Source organism: Peromyscus californicus, unplaced genomic scaffold (genome assembly GCF_007827085.1).
Source record: "Peromyscus californicus insignis strain IS unplaced genomic scaffold, ASM782708v3 Scaffold_8__1_contigs__length_139910024, whole genome shotgun sequence".
NCBI lineage: Eukaryota > Metazoa > Chordata > Mammalia > Rodentia > Cricetidae > Peromyscus > Peromyscus californicus.
This window is the reverse complement of record NW_026294606.1, coordinates 93,146,721-93,173,001: the sequence shown is the minus strand read 5'-3', so window position 1 is coordinate 93,173,001 and position 26,281 is coordinate 93,146,721. Positions and strand designations below refer to the sequence as shown.

At 50.3% G+C, this 26,281-nt stretch overlaps 1 protein-coding gene across 1 annotated transcript in view; it reads left to right on the top strand.

Annotated features, from left to right (window-relative positions):
* Plcg2 (phospholipase C gamma 2) overlaps positions 1-26,281 on the top strand; it is a 141,710-nt gene that overhangs the window by 80,891 nt on the left and 34,538 nt on the right. The window contains exons 8-21 of the mRNA XM_052728975.1: positions 2,510-2,553; positions 3,376-3,448; positions 7,335-7,436; positions 9,041-9,159; positions 11,166-11,251; positions 13,228-13,348; positions 14,384-14,552; positions 15,721-15,825; positions 18,370-18,459; positions 18,959-19,134; positions 19,260-19,460; positions 21,402-21,521; positions 23,427-23,607; positions 25,190-25,261. Of these exons, the coding sequence (XP_052584935.1) occupies positions 2,510-2,553; positions 3,376-3,448; positions 7,335-7,436; positions 9,041-9,159; positions 11,166-11,251; positions 13,228-13,348; positions 14,384-14,552; positions 15,721-15,825; positions 18,370-18,459; positions 18,959-19,134; positions 19,260-19,460; positions 21,402-21,521; positions 23,427-23,607; positions 25,190-25,261 (1,659 nt within the window). The remainder of the gene's footprint in view (positions 1-2,509; positions 2,554-3,375; positions 3,449-7,334; positions 7,437-9,040; positions 9,160-11,165; positions 11,252-13,227; positions 13,349-14,383; positions 14,553-15,720; positions 15,826-18,369; positions 18,460-18,958; positions 19,135-19,259; positions 19,461-21,401; positions 21,522-23,426; positions 23,608-25,189; positions 25,262-26,281) is intronic.

Genomic DNA, 26,281 nt, shown 5'->3' with positions numbered 1-26,281 from the left:
CTTGTCTGATTAGATTTGATCACAGAGTCTCACCCAGAAATGCCTTCTACACCCTGACTGGCTTGTGAGCCAAGGAACAAGTGAGGCCGATAAGCTCCCTGCCCTGCCTAAGCCCTGCCTGCTCACAAGAAACACATGAATGGGGGCAGTGCTTGGGTGTGAAGGAGTGGCCCAACCTTTAGTCTGGTGATGGGGCATGTGACATCTTTCCAGAATAAACGGCATGCTCCGGCACCTGAAGCCCCACTTCCCCAAGCTTGTGGCTGGTCAGAGGACCTGGCTGTGGGAAGCAGAGCTGTTTTCAATGTGTCTGTCACAGGCCAGTGACCACAGGGCCATTTCCACCTGGAATCATTCTCACCTTTACACAACTACAGGCTATTGATGAGGCAGACAAGGCAGGCAGAGGGTTTGGCTGTGTGTATGCACATGTGTGAGCACAAATGTGTGTCGGGACATGTGCGTGCATGTGTATCTCAATGTGTGCACAAGAGTGTGTATGCATATGTGTTTACATCGTGCAGGTATATGAGTGTGAGTGCATATTTGTATGTATACATGCATATGTGTGTGTATGCATGGACTGTGCTCAGCGAGTGAGTTGGTGCATATGGAAGCCAAGAGGGAAGCTCTCCTCTGTCCCTCATCATGCTGGCAGCTGATGTTTCAGAGGCCGTGAGGGAAGGGCTGTGTTCCTTCTCTGCTGTTGAGATTGAGCAGTAAAAGGGTCATCTGTGAGACACTGAAGGTCTGGAACAGAGCGGTGTGTAAGTTACCACTTGACCCTGGGACCACAGTACTCCGACAGAGGAACGCCAAGGAGAGGAGACCCAGTGTTAGCTCGTGGTCTCAGTCCATTGTGGTGGGGAGGGCACCCACGGAGGCGGCTGCACGTGACAGAGACGCCTCATATCACAGTGGACCAGGAAGCTGAGGTAGCCAGGCTGGAACCTTCATGAGCTAAGCGTGTCTCCATCAGATTCCATGGCCTTCCAAGATGGCACCGCCAGCTGGGAAACAGGCCTTCAAAACATGAGCTTGTGCGGATTCAGGCCATGGAAAGCAAGGGGGTTCTGATGTGGTTGGTGTGTGTGTGTGTGTGTGTGTGTGTGTTATACGTGTATGATATGTATATGTGTGATGTGTTTGTGTGTGGTATGCATGTGTGGTGTGTGTGTGTGTAGTTTGCATATATGGGGTGTGGTGTGTATGTGTGTGTGTATGTGGTGTGTGTATTTTGTATGTGTGGTGCTGGGGATCAAGCCCAGCTAAACAAACACTCTACCCTGAGTTGTATCTCCAGCCTTTGATTAAACAAAACCAAACCAAACCGTTTTAGATGACATCCATTTATTGGTGTGTGGCGTGGATGAGAGAGGGTGTGTGCCGTGGAGTGGTTGAAGAGGTCAGAGGATGACTTGCGAGAGTCAGTCCTTCCACTCTGTGGCCCCGGACTCAAAGTCAAGCTGCTAGGCCGGGCAGCAAGTGCTGATGCCTGCTCCGCGGTCTCTCTGGCCCTGCCTTTGCCGTTTTGGAGATGCAGTCTCCCTGTGCAGCCTGGGTTAGTCTTGAACTCACGATCCTCCTCGCCTGCCTCAGCCTCCTGAGTGTTGTGATTACAGGTGGCCACCAGCACATTCAATGCCACGTTGATACGTACTATTTATTTTTCCTTCTCTTACATCTACTGAGATGATGTAATTTCTGCCCTTGGATCACGTTTCTGGTTTTGCCTGTGCTGAACCATCCTGGCGTCTTAGTACCGTTTCTATCGCTGTGATAAAACACCATGACCAGAAACAACGTGGGGAGGAAAGGACTTATTTCGGTTTACATCTCTCAGGCCACATCCCATCGCTGAGGGAAGTCAGGGCAGGACCTCAAATGGCGGGAACCTGGAGGCAGGAAAGAGGAGTGCTGCTTTCTGACTTGCTCAGTACATGCAGGGCCACCTGCTCAGGGCATGTCACCACTCACAGTGGGCTGAGGCTGCTTATATTAGTCAAGAAAATGTACTACAGACTTGTCTACAGGCAATCTCCATGGAAGCATTTTCTCAACTGAGGTCCCTCTTCCCAAATGACTCTAGCTTGTGTCAAGTTGGCAAAAAAAAAAAAAAAAAAAAAAAAAACAAAACAAAACAAAACAAAAAAAAACCAAAACAACAACAACAACAAAAAAACCTAACCGGGACACTTGCTTTGGTAATTTTTCTTTATTATTATTATTTTGATTTATTATATTTTATATGTTTGAGTATTTTACCTGCATGTACGTGTGTCACCATGTGTGTGACTGGAGTTCAGAAGAGGGTGTTTGATCCCCTGGAACTGGAGTTACAGATGGCTCTGAGGGTTCTGGGAACCGAACCCAGGTCCTCTGCAGGAACAGCAAAAGCTCCTACCTGCTGAGCCGTCTCCCCAGCCCACTGATAGCTTTAAAACAGAAGTCTTGGTGTCGTGATCCGCTTTGTCTGACGCTCCTGTTTTCTTCATGTCTCTCTTTTCAGATCCTTGACGAATTCAAAAGGGACTCCTCCGTGTTCATCCTAGGGTGAGACACCTCGGACACCCTGCTGTTGAGGGCCGTGTCCGTGTGCCACGCTGGCCTCTGGTGGCGGGGGTGGGGGGTGCTGTGTGCAGTTACTGAACCCAAGTTTGCAGCGTAGCATGAGTGAGTGAAAAGCGTAGGTAGGATGTGGAGTATTGTGAGGAAGGTCTAGAAGTTTCTGCAGAGAGAACTGTGAACCTCAGGCTTTCCTCCTGAAGCTTCAAGGAATGTGACAAACCAATAGGTTTCTCTTTTCCCCTCCCCTCCTCTCTCCTCCCCTCCCCTCCTCTCTCCTCCCCTCCCCTCCCCTCTGCTCCCTCTCCTCCTCCCTCTCCTCTGCTCCCTATCTCCTCCCCTCCCCTCCCCTCTGCTCCCTCTCCTCCTCCCTCCCCTCTGCTCCCTCTCCTCCTCCCTCTCCTCTGCTCCCTATCTTCTCCCCTCCCCTCCCCTCTGCTCCCTCTCCTCCTCCCTCTCCTCTGCTCCCTATCTCCTCCCCTCCCCTCCCCTCTGCTCCCTCTCCTCTCCCCTCCCCTCCCTTCTCTTCCCAATGTGTCACTTCCTGGCCTCTTGCTGCTCTGGTCTCCTGGTTCTGTCCCTCTGAGGGTTCCGAACTTGTGGCTGCGCTCCTCAGACCTCCTATAGCTCTTGAATGCTGTCCGGGACCTCTAAGACTGTCTTGCTGGGGCCTCTCTTTGAGTCTCTTCTATCTCTATTTCCAGGTTAGTAGTGTGCTCGGCACAGTGGGGCTGGGGCTCAGGGTGGAGGTGGACCTTTTCTTGCAAATGTCCTTCCCTCTAACCACCCGGTCACTTTCTCCGAGGGCAGGAACACAGACCGGCCCGATGCCTCTGCTGTCTACCTGCAGGACTTCCAGAGGTTTCTCTTACATGAGCAACAGGTGAGAAGATCGCAAGATGTGGTGTCAGGGACACAGTGCCTCCCTGGACACACAGAGCAGCTGCGCTCTCCCTGAGGTGGGGTGGGGCTTCAGACTGCTGTCCGGTGCTACTGGACCTCCTCAAATTCCCAGTCTCCTACCACCATTTTTTTTTTTTTAGTTGAAAATAGACGCTTCTCTCATACAATACTTCCCAACCATAGTTCCCCTCCTTCCATTTCTCCCAGCTCCCTCCCAGCTCCCCTCTCCCCCAGATCCACTCCTCCTCCATTTCCTCTTCAGAAAAGAGCAGACCTCCAAGAGAGGAGAGCCAAACAAGACAAAACAAGATATAATAAGACAAGGTGAAGACCCTCATATCAAGGCCGGAGAAGGCAACCCAATAGGAGGAAAAGAGTCCCAAGAGCAGGCAAAAGAGATCCACCTGCTCCCACTGTTAGGAGTCCCCCAGAAACACCACGCTAACAGCTATAACACACACAGATGACTGGTGCAGACCCCTGCAGGCCCTGCCCTTGCCACGTCAGTCTCTGTGAGCCCATGAAGCTTTAGCTAGAGCAGTAAGGCAGTTGAAGGAGACCAAGGGGATACAGATTGGAAAAGGAGACCATGCCCACTGAACCTTGTCGCCACTTTCACTGAACAACAGTGGAAGGAGACTGCCAGAGCAAGGCAGGTGCTTGGGGGCTTGAACGAGACATCCCTCACCTGGCTGTGAGACATCCCTCACCTGGATGGCATCCCCTGAAGCCACCTCAGGAGTGTCTTCCTGGGAGGCCATCCCTTCTGACTGACCGAACCTGCAGGCCCTCTGGGGGATGAGACGGAAGTCTCCCCGGAGGGTGTCAGGAACGTCATGTGATTTTATCTCACCACGCTCTGCACACCCGTGAGTCTCCCCCTCTTCCTTTGGCACAGAACTCTAGGTAAATGAAGCATTGCAGCTTTCAGTGTATAAATACTTAAAAAAAAAATCACAGCTTTTACACTCCTAGGATGGTTTCTTACTCTTCTTCTTCTCCTTCTCCTTCTTCTTCTTCTTCTTCTTTTTTCGAGACAGGGTTTCTCTGTGCAGTTTTGGTGCCTGTCCCGGATCTCACTCTGTAGTCCAGGCTGGCCTCGGACTCACAGAGATCTGCCTGGCTCTGCCTCCCGAGTGCTGGGATTAAAGGTGTGTGCCACCACCGCCCGGCTATCTTCTTGGTGTTTTTGTTGTTCTATGGGCTGTGTCTGGATATGTTTGTTGCTTTGTTTGTTGTTGAGGATTGATCAAGGGCCTCACACATGCTAGCCAGGTTCTTTATCATTGAGCGGATTTCCAGGCCTTAAAGAGAGAGAGATAGAGAGAGAGAGAGAGAGAGAGAGAGAGAGAGAGAGAGAGAAAGAGAGAGAGAGAGAGAGCAAAACTACTTAAAAATTTTTAAGACATGTTTTACTAAGTTCCTCAATATGGCCATGAACTCCCTTTGTGGCCCAGGCTGGCTTTGAACTTGCAGTCATCCTGGCTCAGCTTCCCTGAATGGCTGATACGACTCTCCCATATCTTCACACTTTGTTCTATGCTTGGGCTTTATTGACCACTTAGGAGCTAAAGATCAGAGAGGCACATGTACCAGGAGCTCAGCAGCCTAAGGGTGGGCAGTAGCCGTTGATGGCTTGGGGTGCTGGGCAATGGCCAGAAAAGATTTTAATGTCTGTTGTGAGGACACCTGTCAGCATGGGACACTGAATGAGGGTGATGGAGAGCAGGTTTTGTTTGCCTAGGCTGAACCCTCAATACTTGATGATGTTGATTGTAGGGGGGAATGAATTCTGTTGGGCACAGTGTATGTGTGGAGGCCAGAGGACAGCTTGCCGGAGCTGCTAGAGGCTCTCCTACCATGAGGGTCCCATGAATCAACTTTTAGGTTACTGGGCTGGTGGCGGGCACTTTTCTACCTTGGACCATCTCACCATCCCGTAGGTGCGTTTGAACACCCCTAGCATCTTGGCATCCCAAACTCCTTTGGGAAGATTCTGGTCTCTGCCCAGTCACAGCAATCCCAGGTTCTATTAGCAAGTGTCCGAGCCTTTAGATAAAAGTGTGCGCTCTGCAGGGGAAGGAGAGAAGGGCCATCCAGCCTCTCTGAGGCACCTGGGCCAGCCAAGGTGCTTGCATCCAATATCCTGCACTTTGAGTTACTTGTAGCAGTCCAGAAGCTGCTGAGGTTTGAACCCAGGGCGAGCGCTTGACCACTGAGCTAAATCCCCAACCCCATGGTCTGTGCTTTTAACACCTCTCTGTTCAGGGGAACTCACAGCCTGCTGGCTGTTTTGGTGTCTGTGATTCAGGGAGATCTATTAGTTAACCACTGGGCTGGCTGTGCTCTCTCAGTCCTGTGCTGGTGAAGTGCAGCCTCATCACCCCATATCAGTCTGTCATTGGGCTTCTGTTTTTTCTGACATCCACCCCCTCAGACCTCTTCAATCTAACTACCCACTCATCTCAGTCACAAGGAGATGTGCTGTAAAATATCTGAAACCCAGAAGGCATCGGCCAGCACTGGGTCTGTGTGGCATCTTCTATCTTGTTGCTTATGAATATTTGGGGTTTCAGAGTGTGGAGAGGAAAACAAGTCACTGGATGCTATGGGCTCTTTTTTAATAAAGGATATGCTTCCGGAATGTCCAGCATTATGCAGAATCTGCTAGTAGAACTGGATTTGTTGATCTAGGTGGCACTCCATGGCTGACCCCTGGAGGAGGGGATGTGTGGTGTTCCATCTAAGTCCCTTTGCCCAAGGGACAAGTTGACTGATTTGGAACCTGACCCTGCTACTTACAAGTTCTGGGGACCTGAGATCCTCTTGAGATAGTCTTGAGCCTGGGTGTCCTCTTCTCTATGTGACAGTGACTTTATGTGACTTGCAGAATGGTATACACTAGAGAACCGTACAGGCATGGGATTATTTGAATGAACTGTCATGAACTGGAGGTTTCCCGCAGCAAAGAGCACACAGCTGATTCCATATGGGCCCGTCCCCAAACCCATGCACTACGTAACTATTGTTACCCCGCCTTCCATGGGTGAGGAGGCACAAAGAAGACATGCAACTTGTCACCTTGGCTGAGCCAGGGGACTCACCCAGTAGGCTGGCTGTGTAGTTACCCTTCTCATCACAATGACCAGAAGAAGCAGTTCCAGGGGGCCAGGGTGTGTTCTGGCTTAGGGTTAGAGGAGCTATAGTCCATCGTGGTTGGGGAGAGATGGTGGCAGGTGGGTAAGGCATAGTGTTGGGAGCAGGAGGCAGGTCACATTGCCTCAGTAGTCAGCAAGTAGAGAACAAGAAGTGGGGCTGGACTATAAAACCTCCAGGCCCATCCCCAGTGACCTACTTCCTCTAACAAGACTCCCATCTCTGGATAGCCTTTCCAAGCAACACCACCACCTGGGAACCCAGGTGTCCAAACACACAAGCCTGTGGGGGACATTTTACAATCAAACCGCAGCACCAGCATAACCCATCAGGCTCCCCGGCTACTTCACACTGATCTAGCATGGCGAGTTCTTAGCAGACAGTGATCTGCCATGCACGTGCTGGTGGTTGCTTTGTGGATGAAGTTTTACTGGGATGCAGTCATGCTCCTAGCCTGTATGTGGTCTGTGGCTGTTTTCACACTGTGCTGGCTGTTGAATGATGACAGCAGGTACCACTGTGACCCATGCAGAAGGCGTTGGCTCACCCCTGGCAAAGGCCGTGCTGGGATGGGGCTTTGGTGTGTGGGCCTGGATGGCAGGTAGGTTTGAAATTGGATGGTAGTTCAGTCTTTGTTTACCTTGATGAGGTCCTGAGAAGGACGTTGCCGGTCTCTTTGGTGACTTTGTGTTATCTCTGTCATCTTTAAGGAGCTATGGGCTCAGGATCTGAACAAAGTCCGGGAGCGGATGACCAAGTTCATCGACGACACCATGAGGGAAACTGCAGAGCCCTTCTTGTTTGTGGACGAGGTGAGTGGGCTGGGGCTTGTCACGTGAGCAGGACCTTTCAGCTCAGCTCTGTGTCGACCTTTGTCTCTTCCCCTCAGAAAGTGTCACTGTCCGGTGCCTGGAGAGTGGTTTTCACAGGGTGAGTTTATTGATTTCGCCACTAGAGGGCGAACGCCACCAGGGAGAAACCAACCAAACAGAACAAACGCCAAGATGGCTGCACCTGCAAATCGTTTCTAAATGACACTTGTCCTTGTACGGGTGGCAGAGGAGGGGCAGAAGGGACATGGGTTATCACCCGCCCAGTGGGGCTCTTTAGTTTATAGCAGTAACGTGTACTTCTGAGGCAGTCAGTATTTCCGATTTATTATTTTCTAAGTGTTAGGAGTGGTTAGATGGGAAAGCTCCTGGGCCCTTTCTCTGCCTTTTTGTGTTTGCAGTAGTAGGAATTGAACCCAGGGCCTTTGGCATGCTAGCAGGCACTCTACCTCAGACCTATACCTCCAGAACTCCACTCTTTTTTACCGTTCATTTGTCTCCCCTCACCTCTGTCTCTGTCTGTCTGTCTGTCTATGTAGGTCAGGGGACAGCCTTGAGCGTGGGTCCTTGTCTGCCCCCTTATTTGAAGCAGGGTCTCATTAATGGCTGCTGCAGATGCCGGATTCATTGGCCCTGGAGCTTCTGGGGTTTCTCCTGTTTCCACTTCACATCTCAGTGGAGGAACATGGGGATTACAGCATTCATTACCACATCCGTCTTCCATGTGGTTCTGGGGGTTCAAACTCATGCTTGTCTTTACCCATGAACCCACCTCTCCAGCTCTCTTTCTTTCTTTCTTTCTTTCTTTCTTTCTTTCTTTCTTTCTTTCTTTCTTTCTTTCTTTCTTTCTTTCTTTCTCTCTCTCTTTCTTTCTCTCCTTCTCCTCCTCCTCCTCTTCCTCCTCCTCCTCCTCCTCCTCCTCCTCCTCCTCCTCCTCCTCCTCCTTCTTCTTCAGGTGCTAGGAGTTAGGATAGGAAATTCTGTCCCCTCTTCTATGTTCACTATCACAGATTTTTGAACCCAGGACTTCAGACTCATTAGTCAAGCACTCCACTACTAGCTAATCCCCAGCCCTCCTGCTTTGTGTTCTGAGGCAGGTTCTCAGTAAGTTGTGCAGGCTGGACATGAACTCACTGAGCCCAGACGAGTCTAGACTCTGTGATCTCCCTGCCTCATCCTTCCGAGGATCTGGAATGACAGACCTGAGCCCCTAGGCCCGGTGTCTTTCCACCCTTTGATGATCTCATATCTGTAATATTCTGTCTCTGACGCCGAGTGCTGGACTCACCCATGGTTAGTCACTGGTATGACGGGAAGCTCCTGTGTGGCAGCCAGTGCTTTGGCAGCAGCAGACATTCTGGGATACACGATAAAAAGAGAAATGACGTGTAGGTCTGTGAAGTGCATATGTTGAGAAGGATGGCTGCAATGTGAGCCATTTGTACTGAAACCTCAGGAAACCGAGGTCTGGGGACCATCTATTGGTTGCGTGTGTCAGAGCCATCCGGCTGCGTGGGCACCAGCTGGAAACAAGTAGATTCGAAGTCTCTTGTCCTACCATGACTCCACCTTGGTGTCTCTTTCAGTTCCTCACGTACCTGTTTTCCCGGGAGAACAGCATCTGGGATGAGAAGTACGATGTCGTGGACATGCAGGACATGAACAACCCCTTGTCCCATTATTGGATCTCCTCTTCCCACAATACGTGAGTCTCTGGGTGAGCCCAGGCTGGCCCCGCAGCACTGAGGGTGATAAAGATGGCTGGTGCTCTCATGCACAGCCTTGGCAGATCTAGCTGTGAAGGGCTGGGGAGTGAGTACCACATTGTTCAGAAGGTTCGGGAGAGGGGTAGGAGAATCCAGCTCCCTTTCCAGCTAGTGTTGGGAGCCTTCCAAAACAAGTTTGCAAAGCCGCCTTTCTATGCTTTGATCATCAAGTCGTGGAAGTGTTCACTCAGCTTGTCAGCCAGTATTTGTGGAACATCAACCCTGGGCCAGGGTCTCTGCCTGCCAGGTGTGAGGATTCATCAGTGAACGAAGCAGGGGTACTCACATCCTCAGGTGCTTGGAGAGGAAGGCTTTCACTGAGTGTCAGCTACAAGCACCAGCTGGTGGCTGAGCAGAGGGCCTGGTGAGAAGAAATTTCGTGTTGAGGGCAGCATGCCCTAAGGCCCTGGGGCAGGAGCAGCTGGGAGGCGTTTCTAAGGCTGAAGAGTCTGGGAGGAGAGCGGCAGAATAGATGGCCAGTCTGAGCAGAAGCTTGTCAGTCACAGGGCAGCAGGGAGCCTCCAGCCACGTCTGCCAGAGAGTAACGTGTTCTCATTCACTTCTTTGGATAATTATGGTTGTAAAAAAGTAGGGTGGGTCGAGGGCACGAGAGGGGATGCTGCCTTCTGACATCAGTGCTTAGTTAGCCTTTCAGGATGAGGTAGAAGCTTTGACCTTTAGGCTGCAAAGTGCTGTAGGCAGGCACTTCCCCAAGTGTCTTTTCAGGGGTGGGGCATGAGCCAGACCCCCAGGGTGCCATCCTCTAGGTATTTGGGAAGCTGAAATCTTTTCCCGGGGAGTGGGTAGGTGGTGTGTCTTAAGTTCATATCTTAGGGCGGTGGATTCTCCAAGCCTAGAGACAGTGAAGGAACATCCTGAGAGCGGGCGTGGCATGGAGAGAAGGCCAGGATGCATCCGTTTGTATTTTTCAAAACATCAAAAACAATCCTAAATAATAACCTAAGCAATAAATGGGCTAACAAAAGACTGGATAAAGAAAATGTAATGCATACGTAATGTGTGTGTGTGTGTGTGTGTGTGTGTGTGTGTGTGTGTGTGTGTGAACATGTATATCCAATAGAATTTTACAAAGCTGTGAAGGGAATGAAGTCACGACATTTGTGAGAAAATAGATGGGGCCATAAATCATTATGTCCAATGAAATAAGCCAGAGTCAGAAATATGACTACTGTTTGTTTAAAAAAAACCCCCTATTTTATGGCAGTTTTTGTTGACTAGGTTCACGGCACCATAAATTTTATCAGGAGTTGTTGAGCCTGCCTGGCACCCAGAGCCCAGTGGGCAGCTACAGGGGGCCATAGCTTCTTCTTCGCTTCCTCTTTGCCCCTGACACCTTCAGCCCAGGTCTCCAAGAAGGAACACACTGTCTTCATTGCATCTGGATTGCTTAGGTAGCCACTGTGGTGGTCCCAAACCCAAGATCTCAGGATAGCATGTATGTGGTTCAGACCTTAGCCTGCATGTTTCTAGGTCAGAAGTTCTCAGGCCCATGGTGCCTGGGCTCAGATGGTCTCTGTCTTAGGTAGGGTTTCTATTGCTGTGAAGAGACACCATGACCAAGGCAACTCTTAAAAAGGAAAACATTTAGTTGGGGCTGGCTTACATTTTCAGAGGTTTAGTCTGTAGCCATCATGGTGGGAAGCCTGGTGGAGTGCAGGCAGACATGGTGTTGGAGAGGGGCTGAGAGTTCTACATCCGGACTCTCGGGCAGCAGGAAGGAAGAGCGAGACACCGGGCCTGGCTTGAGTGTCTGAGACCTCAAAGCCCGCCCCCAGGACACACTTCCTCCAACAAGGCCACACCTCCTAAGAGTGCCCCTCTGTAATCGCCTCTGGGGGCCGTTTTCATTTAAACCACCACAGTTTCCAAGCATGAACTGTGTGCAGTACTGCCTTCCTGACCCGGCTCATTCTCTGTCCCTCAGGTACCTCACTGGGGACCAGCTGCGTAGTGAGTCCTCCACGGAAGCGTACATCCGCTGTCTGCGTGCCGGCTGTCGCTGCATAGAGTGTGAGTACTCTGTCCTGGCCAAGGTGATGTGATGGCCAGAGCCACGAAGCTCAGCATTTGCTTTTGCTTTTTGGTGTTAAAGACTTTAATGTTGGTCGGGGGTCCAGGGGGGATAGGAGACAGGCTGAGGGGGTCCTTGTGCTGGTGAGGATGGGGAGGGGGACAGGCTGAGGGGGGTCCTTGTGCTGGTGGGGATGGGGAGGGGGACAGGCTGAGGGGGTCCTTGTGCTGGTGGGGATGGGGAGGGGGACAGGCTGAGGGGGTCCTTGTGCTGGTGGGGATGGGGAGGGGGACAGGCTGAGGGGGTCCTTGTGCTGGTGAGGATGGGGAGGGAGACAGGCTGAGGGGTCCTTGTGCTGGTGAGGATGGGGAGGGGGACAAGCTGAAGGATCATTGTGCAGAGAAACTCTAGGGAAGAAGGCGGTTGAGGATTGTCCCCAGAAGATAGTTGTCCCCAAGCGAGAAGTGCCATCTGGCTAGGCAAGAGGTTGGGGCACCTAGAAAGTGTCCTGATGGGGTGGGAAGCTGGGGGCCAGCAGCAAGGGTCGTTTTCTGCTAAGAGGGACACAGACACATCCCTGTTAGCACAACACACCCAGGAGCCACATGTCTATAGGTGAGGCCTTGAGAGCAACCGTGAAAGGGACTGTCAGGTATAGCCGTGGCCGGGCAGGTGGCAAAGCCTTGTTCCTGTCTGCCTTTCTTATTGCCTCTTTGCCTCTTTTGTGTGTGTGTGTGTGTGTGTGTGTGTGTGTGTGTGTGTGTGTGTGTGTGCGCGCGCGCGTGCATGTACAAGCATGTGTGTTCACATGTGTGTCTATCACCATGTGCATAAACACCAGCAGCAGTTGATATCAGCTGTATTCCCCAATCACTGTTTCTAAGGAAGACTCTCTCAGGGAACCTGTAGCCCTAGTCTAGCTAGCCATCTTGCCCCATGGATCCCTTGTCTCCACTTGCCCAGCATCTACGTGGGTTCTGGGGACTTGAACTCTGGTCCTCATGCTTACTCAGTAAATGCTTTATCCCATGAACTACCTGTTCAGCTCATCTTTGGGTCTTTCCTTCCCAGCCTCATTCTGTCACCAAAGCTCCCAGATGTCTGGCTTAGTTAGCATCCTATCCTGTAACGGAAGACCTGAGATGATGAACTTAATGATGGCGGATGGTTTATTGTTTTCTCCCGGTTCTGTGTCTTGGGTCGGGAGCATGGTTTTGGACTTCTGATGACAGGTCATGACAAGAAAATGTGGTAGAGCCCAATGCCTCCACCAAACTAAGAGAGGAAGAGGAAGAAGCTGGGTTCTCACAATCCTTCTCAAGGATACTCCCTCAATGACCCAAGGACCTCCTCCTTGGCCTTATACAGTCCTACTCCAGGAACCAAGCCTGGGGCACTTTCCTAAGTCATAGTTGTGTATGTGGCTGGGAAAACGGCCCAAACCACAGACTGTGCCTCAAGTGTTTTCAAGCCTGCTTCTCCTGTGCCGGAGTTCAGTGGCAGTTACATGTGGGCCTCCTGGGTTTATATACTTTCTCTTTGGGAAAAAGCTGTGAGAAAATGAAGTCGGAAGCCCCCAACTCCAGGTCCTGGGGGTTGTTCAAGCCCCCTTCAGTCTTATTTCCAGTTGCATAATTTACCACAAACCTTTAAGAAACTGTCTCATTGCTCTATGCTGTTTCTACTGGTGAAAGAGGGGAGTCTCGAACAGCTGATACAAGAAAATAAAACCCGTTATGAATACCTGACGAAGAAAGATGCACTGGAAGGAGTTTTTTAGGGAAGTGTATTATGTTCTGTAAGCCTGTAGACATGACCATGTGTGTGTGGGTGCACCTGGGTCAACCCTGGGAATGGAGCTGGTGTGGGTACCCGGGCCTCACCTCAGGTTCTCAGCCCAGCCACATGCCCTGTCTGCCTGTTCCCTCTTGGTGGCTGCGCTTGTGGGTGCTGAGCACCTGTGTTTTCTCCTCAGTGGACTGCTGGGATGGACCCGACGGGAAACCTATAATCTACCATGGCTGGACACGGACCACCAAGATCAAGTTTGATGATGTTGTTCAGGCCATCCGAGACCATGCCTTTGTTACCTCCAGGTCAGTGGCTGATTTCCCAGAGGTGTGTCTGTAAGGGGAAAGCTGCCAGGGCTAGACACACAGACAGACAGATACAGATACACATACACACATGCATATACACACTGTCTGGTTTTCTTAAACCCTGGGGAGCTTGGGTTACTGGCAAGTGGCCCTTGTGGCCTTCTGAAATGATAGTGGTCTTAAAAATTATGTTTATTATTTTAATTATGTGTATGTGTATGTGTGTTTGTGTGGGTATGTGTGCACGTGAGCGCAGGTGCTGGAGTAGGCCAGAGGCATTGGATCCCCGCAGCTGGAGTTACAGGTGGCTGTAAGCTGCCAGATGTGTGTGCTGGGAACTGAACTGGGGTCCTCTGAAAGAAAGAGCATTATGAACTCTTCACCCCTGAGCCATCTTTTTAGACCCCATGAGACTGAGTTCTAGATGCTTTCTTCCAGTTTGAGTCCAGCTCTGTGGGTGGTCAGCCTTTGTGGTTCTTTACCGTAATCCCCACACCTTACCAGTCACGGTGATGATTGTATGGACCTCGCAGGGCCGTAAGACTAAATGGCGTGAGGCATGCTAAGTGTTGTGCATGGTCAGCCTTCAACAGGCTTGGATGTTGATTGAGGTGATTCCTGCCCGAGTCCCTTGAGTTGGATGGGTGGGCTGAGGCAGTGATACTGTGAACATCTTTTCCTACTCATCAGGAAGCCATTTAGTCGGTCTGCAGGGCTTTCACATACCCTTGTCCACACAGCCTCAGCGATTTCTTGGGCATTCCTCCCTCCATCAACCACTGAGGCCATGAGGGCCCTGTGTTCACAGGGATGGTGCGGCAGCTTCCTGTCATGATGAAAAGATGCTGCTGTCATGGATTTATAAAGAGGGGGAGCTCATTTGAGGGTCATGCCTTGGAGGTCTCGTTTACTGATCTATTGTCTGCCCTGCTGCCGTGCCTGAGAAATGGATGTTTGCTGACCGGTACAGGCAGTTTATGGAGGGTTCCTGCTTCCTGTCTCCTGGCTGACCATGTCCTCTGCCGCCTGCAGCTTCCCCGTGATCCTGTCCATCGAGGAGCACTGCAGTGTGGAGCAGCAGCGTCACATGGCCAAGGTGTTCAAGGAAGTGTTGGGAGACCTGTTGTTGACGAAGCCCACGGAGGCCAGTGCTGACCAGCTGCCCTCGCCCAGCCAGCTTCGGGAGAAGATCATTATCAAGGTAGGTATTGGGGGGGTTTGCTGTCTACCAGGGGTTGCCATCATCAAGGGCTGGTGTCAGAGGCCCAGGGTCAGACTCCAGGCCTCACCCTCTTTACCATCTCTCTGTTCTTGGGCAAGATCTTGATCATTTCATCTCTGGGTGCCTCTTTCCCCGCTCCTGTAATGGGGGTGATATTGAACCTAGTGACCTTGGTAGGAGCAGGTGTGAGTGGGTCTGTGCAGAATGCTTGGCACCATGTTCATACTATCAATTCTAGTTCAGGAGGATGGTTGAGTTCCTCAACATAGTGAGGCTCTGTCTTAGAACAAAACACACAGAACTCCTTCATTCTCGGGTAAACCTCACCAGGCCTGTCTGTGAGTCGTCTTGTGTGAGTGTTGGAGGGGTGCCAGTGGCCCAGATCCCACTCCTGCCCTTGGGAGCCCCCAGACTATGTGGGGTATGGATAGCTGCTTAACAGGGTGTGAGTGGCAGTGGGATGCTGGGGCTGGTATTCCTGCTCTGTGGAGGGGCCGGATGATTTTATCTGCCTTCCGGGACTTCAGCATTTGCATATTTGTATTGTTAGGCTAAAGAGAGCATATAAATAGCGAAATAAAGCATACACAAGTTTATATTCCTCATTAAGACGGGGAATATTTTAGGAGCTCTGGGCTTTGGTTCCCAAAATGATTCAGGGACCAAGGATCCTGACATCTTACTCTCTGTACAGGGCAGGGGTTTCCAGTGGGGCTTCCATGGCCCCCAAGAAGTGAGAGTTAGAATTTAGCAAGGGGGAAGCGACATGGGGGTTTGGATGGGGAAATAGTGCATCTTGTTAACCTACAAGGGTCAGTTTCTCCTCTCTCTCAGTCCCTACCTCCCTGCAAAGCCCAACCTGAAACAGAAGGAAACAGAAGCCAGGCTCCTGCAGGAAAGAAAATAGGCTGCGATGGGAGGGGGGTGGGCTAATTTCAGACTGAGTGGCAAGGAGGGTGCCTCTGAGGGAGGAGAGGGTTCCAAGAACGGAGCTGGGCTTATAGGGAATGATGGACCATCAAAGGATCTGAGGTAGGAGAGAGCAGGTGCAGGCTGGGTGGCTGATGGTGGGTGAATTCGTGCTGGCTTGAAGACTCTGAACTTGAGTCATTAGTGAGGAGGGCTATGTGAACTTTCTCCCCTTCAGCATAAGAAGCTGGGCCCCCGAGGTGACGTCGATGTCAACGTGGAGGACAAGAAAGATGAGCACAAGACCCAGGGAGAGCTGTACATGTGGGACTCCATCGACCAGGTGGGCCTGGGTCCCCCTACTTCCCCAAAGAGCTGTGGGTGCTGACTCCTAGCCATCCTAGGCTCCCGCCATAAAGTCTGCCTTTGCCCCCTTTGGAGCTGTGTGACTTGTCTTCTTACTGCATTATAATGTTTTCAAATAACTTCATATTCAATCTACTATGTACTTATACATAGACCAACACAGAGGACTGCTGTATCCCCTCAATTCATACCTCTTTCATGATGCACCACAACTGAGTGCCCCTTGTCTCTTATTCTGCCTTGGTCTTCCAGGGACCTTTCCCAAACAGGAGCATCTGCTGTAACCACAGCAACCAGAATATCCACAGTGCTGTGACACTCAGCTTGTTGTGGGTCATGTTTCTGCTTCACCCCTTGCCTGCTGTGTTAGGTAGATGTTTGTCACCATGACTACGTGACCCTCTGAGAAAGCTGCTTGGGGGGAAAGATGGGTTCCTTTGGCTCGTATCTTGGAGGGCTCGGTCTGAGTCACTTGCTTCTGTGTTACTTGTATGTTGGTCCATAGTGAGGCAGAGCATCCCGATGGGGAACGTGTGGAGGAGCCTACTGGCTCACTTCGTGGTGGATGGGAGGCAGAGACGTTAAGAGATAAGATATCAGCCCTTGAGAGGCACAGCCTCAGTGACCTCACCTCAGCCAGGCCCACCTTCCAACTGTCTATTCAATTATGAACTTACCAATGAGTTGATTAACCCCTTCATGAAGTGGGTACTCAATGACCCAGTCCTCCCCAAAGCCCTATCAGTTAGAAGCAACCTTTGAATACATAGTCCTTGTAGGAACAGGCTTCGGTTTAAACTATAGTGTTCACTAACGTCCTTTTCCAGCACATATATTAGCAGTCTTAACTTACTGCTGCCTTCCAATCTGAGATTGTTCCACCTCAGATCATCATCATCATCATCATCATCATCATCATCATCTTATTATTACTATTATTTGTGGTGGAGTAAAATTTTCAAGCTTTAATGCTTCTCCCACACTTCCAAACACCCATATTCACTTGAATTTATCCCATGTCTGTTCTAGTATCCTCTAAATAAACATGGAATAGATAATAAATATGTGAAGTAGATAAAATTTAAGTAAATCACAATGAAATGTCACATACACACAGTGGAGTCTGATTCAGTCTCTAAGAATGAAATTATAGCATTTACATCTGGAGATTGTGATTTTAAGAGATAAATAAGTATATTGATGTTTTATCTCATATATTTTTAAACTCTAGATTTTTGAAAATATGTATCTGGTGGCTGGAAAGATGATTTGAGTGGTTAGTAACATTTGCTGCTCTTCCAGAGTACTTGGGTTTGGTGCCCAGCATCCATGTTGGGTGGCTCACAACCATCTGTAGCTCCAGCTCCAGGGGATCTGATGCCCTCTTCTGGCCTCCATGGGCACTGCATTCATGTGGCATATACACACACACACACAAATCAACCAACCAACAAACAAAAAAACCCTTTCAAAATATATTTATTCATCATGTATTTATTTTTTTTAATTTTTTTTGTTTTTTTTCGAGACAGGGTTTCTCTGTGTAGCTTTGTGCCTCTCCTGGAACTCACTTGGTAGCCCAGGCTGGCCTCGAACTCACAGAGATCCGCCTGGCTCTGCCTCCCGAGTGCTGGGATTAAAGGCATGCGCCACCACCGCCCGGCTTCATCATGTATTTATTACATATAAATGCATGTAAATATAGACATTTAGATTTGTGTGTTTCATATATGTGAGTGATGTACATGTAGAGCAGAACTATGTGTGGAGAAGGAGAGAAGTGTGGGGAGGAGGGATCCTGAAGGAAGAAGTAACAGAGACGTGAACCTGGTCACGTATAATGACACACATATGTGTGAGAATGTCATAGTGAAATCCATTAAAAACTGTTTTCGGAGACAGGGTCTCACTATGTAGCCCTGGCTGGCCTGGAACTTGTTATGTAGGCCAGGCTGGTCTCTAATTCACAGAGATTCACCTGCCTCTGTGTGTTGGGATTAAAGGTGTACACCACCATACCTGGCAAAACCCATTATTCTATACGATAATTTTAAAAAATTTAGTCAAATATAAGCATGTTGTTAGGTCAGTTGGCTGAAATGATTCAGAAAGTCTTACAGTGCAAGTAACGGGCTGTGGATGTAGCTCAGTGGTTAGAGCCCTTGTCTAACATGTAAAAGGCCCTGGGTTCGATCTCCAGGACTGAGGAAAAGTTCGGTGAATTAGGAAAAGCTATTCATGAGGTTGCATGATCTCATCTTCCCTGAAAAGCTGCAAATTGGCAATGCAGCAGAAATTCTGTATTCACTCTTATCTGCTTCTAGACGCTGATTTAAAAAGTCCTGAAAAAGACCAAGAATCCAGAAGTAGATGGTTTTAAGAGCAGGTCTTGTAAAATCATTGTAAATGTGAAAACTGGGGCAGGGTCGTCCCCAGTGAATGCTGGGGTGATGTCCCACAGGTCCCCAGAGTCGATAGGGTTGAGACCTTGGGGGAGACTAATGCCAGCCTGGCTCTCTAGAAATGGACTCGCCACTACTGTGCCATTGCTGACGCCAAGCTGTCCTTCAGTGACGACATTGAACAGACTGTGGAGGAGGAGCTGGTCCAGGTAAGTGGAGACCTGCCCGCCCTTGCCTTCTCAAGAAGGCTTGTCCTAAGAGACTCCTCACCTGGAGACTTAAGTGTATGGCTTCACATGTCTGGACTGGCCAAGCACCCCTCATCCCTAAGGAGCTATTGCTTTGCGTAGCCAAGCTTAACTAGCTCTTCCTGATTGGCTAACAAGCCCTAGGGCTTACCCAATAGGATTCAAGGCTCTTTCCTGCTCCCTATAGAGACTGACTGACCTATGGTCTAGGATCAGTGTTCCCCAGGGGGAGGTGATGGACCTGCCCCCTGCCCTGCCCTGCCCTGTCCTGGATGTTACCTCCAGCTGCTGCCCATCTTTGGGCTTTTCTTGAGTACAGCCCAGGGTGAGCTCAGGCTTCTGGTATTGGGGACTCCTGAACCTCCCTGTCTTCGGACTCCTGGAAACTGACATCAATGAGGAGTTGTTAGGAGAGGGCAGCGGGAGCTGTCACAAGCCCCTTTGACTCCTTGTGGTTCAGGACACTCCCCCCACGGAGCTGCATTTTGGGGAGAAATGGTTCCATAAGAAAGTGGAGAGGAGGACGAGCGCGGAGAAGCTGCTGCAGGAGTACTGTGCGGAGACAGGGGCCAAGGACGGCACCTTCCTGGTGCGGGAGAGCGAGACCTTCCCCAACGACTACACCCTCTCCTTCTGGTGACGCCCCCTTCCCCGCCCCCTTCCCCGCCCCCTTCCCCGAGGCTGGTGGGTGGGAGGTGGTGTGGTCAGGCTGCTGTTCTGCCTGGCTCTGATGACATCCCTCCCTGTCCCGTTCCCAACAGGCGGTCTGGTCGGGTGCAGCACTGTCGAATCCGGTCCACCATGGAGGGTGGGGTCATGAAGTACTACCTGACGGACAACCTCACGTTCAACAGCATCTACGCCCTCATCCAGCACTACCGTGAGGCACACCTACGCTGTGCAGAGTTCGAGCTGCGCCTCACCGACCCAGTGCCCAACCCCAACCCACATGAGTCTAAGCCGTAGGTTCTAGGACTGGGTGGGAGGTAGATACCCACGTGGGTCACACCCACCAGGTGGCTATATGGGGGTTCTCATACCCAGGAGCCCATTCACTTTGGCTCTGTGGGACATTAGAATTCCTGGGGACCACCTCTTCCTATCAGCCAGACTTTTGTCCCATTCTCTCTTTCTCCTCTCTTGCTCGCTCTTTAAAATATTTATTTTGTTTGTGTGTGTGTGTGTGTGTAGGTCTGGGTGTGGGTATGTGAATGTGCAGGTGCTCGTGGAGGCAGAAGAGGGAGTTGAATCTCCTGGAGCTAGAGTTACACGCAGGTGTGAGCCGTCTGACGTGGATCCTGGGAACTGGACTCAGGTCCTCTGCAAGAGTAGTGTGCACTTTTTTTTTAAGTTAAAAAAATTATGAGTGGTTTTGCCTGCATGCACATATGTGCACTGTATGTATATGACACCCACAGTGGCCAGGAGAGGGTGTCAGATCCCCTAGAACTGGAATTACAGGCAGTTATAAGCCACCGTCTGTGTGGGTGCTGGGAACAGTACCTGGATCCTCTGCAAGAGCCCTTAGTGCTCTTAAATGCTGAGCCATCTCTCTGGGTCCCACTTTGTTGTTGTTGTTTTTCAAGACAGGGTTTCTCTGTGTAGCCCCAGCTGTCCTAGAACTTGCTCTGTAGCCCAGGCTGGCCTTGAACTCACAGATCCACCTGCCTCTGTCTCCCGAGTGCTGGGATTAAAAGCGTGCACCACCACCACCTGGCTTTTTTTTTTTTTTTTTCGAGACAGGGTTTCTCTTTGTAGCTTTGCGCCTTTCCTAGATCTCGCTCTGTAGACCAGGCTGGCCTCAAACTCACAAAGATCCACCTGCCTCTGCCTCCCAAGTGCTGGGATTAAAGGCGTGTGCCACCACTGCCCGGCCCACCTGGCTTTATTATTTTTTTCCCCAGATCCCGCTTTCTCTTCTTCTCCTCTCCATGGCCTCCTTTCTCTTTCTTCTCTTTCAGCACCCTGAGGTCTGGGGCTTTGATTTCGAGGCTGGATTGGGTCTCCTGCATCTGTGCTTGTCATGGCTCCTTCCTGTGATCAAAGGAGACCAAACAGCACCCACAAGGGTGTGTTCCTTTACCTTCCTTAGCCACTAAGGAGCATGGCAGGCCATGCCCGGCGAAGAGGTCAACACATTCCAGAAATACCAGGATAGTCTTTAAGCTGGTGGCTGCTAGCATTTTTGTTTTGGAGGAAGCTGGATAATTTACAGTGACACACATTTTGTTATGATTATCATCATCATCATTTTTCTATTTTTGTACCAGTTGCCTTTCTAGACTTGGCATCTTGTAGCTTTAGTGACCAAAGCCTTTCTGAGCCTTCCCTGTGTCCCCTGCCCCAGGTGACCTGAGGCACACTGTTGTAGCTCTGCCAGCCTTTGGGGCTGGGCAGGTGGGCAGAGATGAGCAGACTTACTCTCCTGAGTTTCACGTAGATCTCAGACTCCTGGGGTCTTTGTAAACACTTGCTGCCTTTCTTCCAGACATGATGGCTCAGTCCTCTAATCTCAGCTGGTGGGGAAGCCGAGCTGCTGCCAGCGGATCGCAAGTTCAAGGCCAGCTAGGGTTATATAGCATGTCTGAAAAAAAGCTTAGCAAGTTCCTGCCTCAAAAATGAAAAATGAAGCATAAAGCCGAGGCTGTTGCTCAGTGGGAGAGTGCTTGCCGGGCGTGCATGTGACCTTGGGTTAATCCCCAGTGCTGTGATAAAGTAATAAAATAAAATTCAGTGGGAACTGCTGTCTGTGGAGGTGCATCTGGTCCGGGAAGTCCCTGTGTGTTTGCTCTGGCTGTTTCCTCGGTCAGCCCCAGGTGTCCCTGCTTGTTGGTGTTTTGTCTCCCGCTGGCTCTCAGTCTGGGAGGGTTCTCAACCGGCTTGTTTTCCTGTTCTGGGCACAGGTGGTACTATGACAGTCTGAGCAGGGGGGAAGCGGAGGACATGTTGATGCGGATTCCCCGAGACGGAGCCTTCCTCATCCGGAAGCGGGAGGGGACCGACTCCTATGCCATCACCTTCAGGTAGGTGCCTCCTGCCTCTGGTAGGCAGGCACTGTTGTGTTTGTGGGGGTGAGTGCTCCTCAGAGGAGGCGTAGGAAGGACAGGTAAGGGGCCCAAGGAAGGGAGCTTGGAGTGCAGACCGAGCTGCCTCTCCATGTCCTGGACCCCATTGTGAATGCTGAGGACAACGGTGACAGAGGTGTATGCGTCCCCAGTCCTCAGCACATTCTCTCTGTCTCACACTCCCGATGGCCAGTCTGTTCTAACTTCTGTATTAACTTCTAGCAACCCTGGGATTTAGAGGGGTGTGGCCACCATCTTTGTTTACTTTCTTTCAAGAAATTTTATTATTATTGTATGTGGGCATACATGTTGCATCGTGTCTTGTGGGGTCAGAGGACAACTTTGTGGAGTTGGTTCTCAGTTCCACTTTCCCTGGGTTCCGGGGATTGAACTCAGGTCACCAAGCTTGCGTGTCAGATACTTTGCCTGGCCGGCATCTCACTCGCCCAGCATTCTTATTTTCTATGGCAGGACATGAGGCACAGCAGGGCCAGCGACTTGTTAAAGCATGGGGGTGGGGACGAGGAACTGAACCTAGATAGGCCGGATCTGGGCTCCCCACAACAGCTCCTACTTCCTCTGTTGTCTCTCAGATGGGCCAGATTTCACACCAGCACCACACTCTTCCCTCTCCACAAGGGTTGGTGTTGGGAGCCCGGTCCCCAAGTGTTCCCCTCCCTCACTCCAGGTCTTCTTGGTGTTCTGCTGAGGGCAGTAACTGATATATCTGTATAACTATGTTCCAGACCCTGGCTGCTCTGTGGTGGCTTGACTCAACTATTCTAAGTAAGAAACTAGAAGCCCAGAGAGGTTAAATGACCTGCCAAACCCCACACAGCTTTGGAGCTGTCTGAGTTCCTTACGGGATCAGTTGCACTTCTGTCTGTCTGCCTGTCTGTCTGTCTATCTGTCCATCCATCCGTTCATCTGTCCATCCATCCACCCATCCACCCATCCACCCACCCACCCACCCACCCACCCATCCATCTATCCATCCATCCATCCATCCATCTACCTATCTATCTATCTACCTCTTTCTGTGTGTATTTTGCCTGCATGTATGTCTGTAATCACATGTGTGCCTGGTGCCCATGGAGGCCAGAAGAGGGAGTCAGGTCCTCCGGAACTGGTGTTACTAGACAGTTGTGAGCTGCCATGTAGGTGCTAGGAATTGAACCCAGGTCCTCTGGAAGAGCAGGACCTCCCCAGTCCAGACACTCTTGGCTATAAAGTTAGGATCAAACTCTATTTTTCTTGCTCTTCTAAAGTAGTCAGATGGAAGAATCTGTTGTCTGTCCTATTTTGAATCTTTTCTGCCTCTAGTTTAAACAGATGAAAAAAAAAAAGCAACAACTTACCTCCTTTTTTGAAAGAGTCATTGTGACTCTGGGCTCCTGCAGACAAGACCCAGGGACTTGGGGACTGACTGGGGTTTTAGAGTAAGGATCAGAAGGCAGTTTGTGGAAGGGCCCATGGAGCAAATACTTCAGGTTTCACAGGCTGTATGGACCCTGTTGCAGCTACGTAAGAGAAGATGACCACAGCGTAGACACAAATGAACAGTGGACATGTTTCAGTAAAACTTTATTAAAAAATAACATGGGGAGGCAAGTTTAGCTGTGGGTCATAGTATGGCACCTCAATCAAGTTGAAAGAAGAGCTGGGTGTTGATCATCATGTATGGATTCTTCCTGAACTGAAAAGACACCCACAGTCTTGTGTTCCAAAGAAGGACTGAGTTCTGATTATTTCGGTCCCATGAGGGTGGATAACAAGGTTGTGGCTGATTGGTTTTGCTTACATAGCGATTGTGTAGCTGCTAGCATCCTTGGTTGATGATCCTCTGTGGTCTTCCCCCTCAAGGGCCAGGGGCAAGGTGAAACACTGTCGCATCAACCGGGATGGCCGGCACTTTGTGCTGGGGACCTCTGCCTACTTTGAGAGCCTGGTGGAGCTGGTCAGCTACTACGAGAAGCACGCGCTCTATCGCAAGATGAGGCTGCGCTATCCCGTGACCCCTGAGCTCCTGGAGCGATATAATATGGTAGGTTGACTCCCTTGGGATTGGGTTAGTCATTGCGCAGACTAAATTCTATCTATACAATATGCATACATTTATATATGTACTGTGTGTCTGGTAGAGGATGTCCTGAGAATGCCGAATTGGCCACAGCACATAAAACTCTGTCCTCGTGCCACCCATAGTCACAAGTCAGTGTCAGGTGGTGATACATGCTAAAGAGGAAAGGCTGGGAAGGCACAGGAATGTAGGAAGAGATGGGGTGCAGTTTTCAAAGGTTCTGAGGAGATCTTACTGAGGAGTGAGCCATGTAGCTATCTGGAGGAGAAAGCACAGCAGGGGTAGAAGTCTTGGGGTGGGATGCAGGCATGAAATGGCCTCACCTGGAGTAACACTAAATGAGATTGGGGCTGAAAGCAGGTTCATGTGGGGTCTGGTGGGCCATTGTAAGGTTCTGGCTCTTATCCTGCACGTTGTAGCATCCTGAGTGCAGGAGAGACCTAATATGGTCACGATATCATCTCACTTGTTGGAAGGATCCCTTGATTTCTTGAGAAGAGGTTGACTCTGAGGGCTGGTTGGTGTCAACTCTCAACTTGACACAACCTGGACTCAGTAGCAGGAAAGTCTTAGTGAGAAACTTTCTAGGTCAGGCTGGCCTGTGGGCATGTCTGTGGGGGACTGTCTCGATGGTTAAGTGATGTAGGAGGTCCCAGCCCCTGGTGGGCAGCACCATCCCCTACACAGTGCATCCAGCATAGCGTAAGAGAGGAGGAAGCTGGCTGAGTTCAAGTAAGCGAGGATGGATGGGTTTATTTTCTCTATGCTCTTGTCCATGGATGAGATGTTTTGAGTCCCTGCCTTGACTTCCCCATGATGACTGTCAACCCAGCACTGCAAGCCAAACAAACCCTTTCTTCTCTAAGTTGGTCTGTGTTCAGGGTATTTTATCACAGCAATAGACGTGAATCTAGGACAGAGGACCTAAGACCCTGTGTCCTAACCATGCGCCAGGGAGTATGTATAAAGTCTGCGCTCTAACAGGACGGAAGTGTGATGAAGAAAGGGCCCGCAGCTGTGGCTCTGGGTAGAGGGACAGGAAGGCTGGGGGAGGGGCCAGGGCAGGACAGGGGCCTTGGCAGCCGCTGCTGGCAGACATTTGCATACCTCTCCAGGAAAAAGGTATTGTTAGTATGTTTGCCAATTCCTCTGGTGTGAATCTTTCGAGCTGCCATGTGCTGTCCTTGAACAGGGTATCAAGAAGAGATCCTGGCACCCTGTGGGACATGGAAGGGTGTCTACAAATTCAAGGTTGTTTCCAAATTTGGGGGAACTTCTTTGAATCTTCTTGCCTTCTCTACCTCTGAGCCACAGAAAATTCCATGAGGTTCCAACTCTTCTTTTCAAAGAACAGGATGCCCCGAGGAAGCCTGGCTGTGGACATGGGCCATTCCGGGAGCATAGGATGCCACACTTCCTGTTTGGGTGATCCTGGGAACTGAACCCAGGGCCTTGCACATGCCAGGCAAGGGCTTCTTCCACTGAGCCACGTTTCCTAAGCCCTTTCCATTTACTTTTCTTTGCTCTCTTTTTTTTTGTCTTTCAGGAAAGAGACATCAACTCTCTCTATGACGTCAGCAGGATGTATGTGGACCCAAGTGAAATCAACCCTTCCATGGTAGAGCACCAGTCCTACCCATTAGACTGAGAGGGAGTCCCTCCCCCACCTCTGGTATCCATAGCAGTCATAACAGGGAGTATTCTCGGACATCTGACTGTAACTAAAATTTCTTTTGAGACATGATGATGGGCAGCATGCCATGTAGTTTCATGGAGGTTAATAGAATTTCATCCAAATGCAACTATGCTTTGCTAGGATCCCGAGTTTCTGTGAACCACCTTTGGGCTGAGCAGCTTCTAATTAAAAATCTTCCAATTTTTTTCCTTCTTGCTGACTGAGCCTGAGGTGTTTATGAATTATGTCTGGTTCGCTGACCTCCTTGCAAGGCAAACGCTATCTTGGATTCTCACCCTGCTCTGTCTCATATATTCATGTATGTAAAGGTGGATTTTGCTTTTTGCTCCCAGCTCCTCCTTGCTTTGGTTCTGTCTCAAATTTAGTGGGGGAAGAACTATAGAGAATTTTCTGTATGGTACACGATTAGGGTGCAGCTCTCACTGGTGGGCTCTGCTGAGATCCAAGACTGAGTTCCTTTCCTTTTTTAAAAAGAATGCGACCCTACAGTGAGGAAGGAAGGCTTCAGAAGTGGTGTGCAGAGGGTAGCTGGCAGCCACAACTTTTCAGAGGGGAGGCTGTACTGTGATGAGACACTCCCTGCTTGTCCAGCTGTGTAGGTTTTGGGCATTTCTCCAGTGCCCCTGGAGGAATGTTAAGCTGGCCTCCATCTTCCTGGAAGGATAACATGCAAGGTAGCACATAAGGTGTGTTGAAGGCAAGTGTCCAGTATGGTTCTAAGCACTTAGCCTTGGTTAGATCACAGTTCCTCATGCCAACTCCATAAAGCAGGTACCACTTGGGTACCCATTTTACAGGTGAGGGAATTGAGGCTATTCAGTTATTACTGAGTTGACTGCAGGCAGCTGGATCAGAAGCCTGCTCTCTTGGCCATGTGGATATGCCTGGTTCCTACATGGCCACATGTTGGCTAGCTCATGTCTCTGTAGTCTGAGGTCCTTC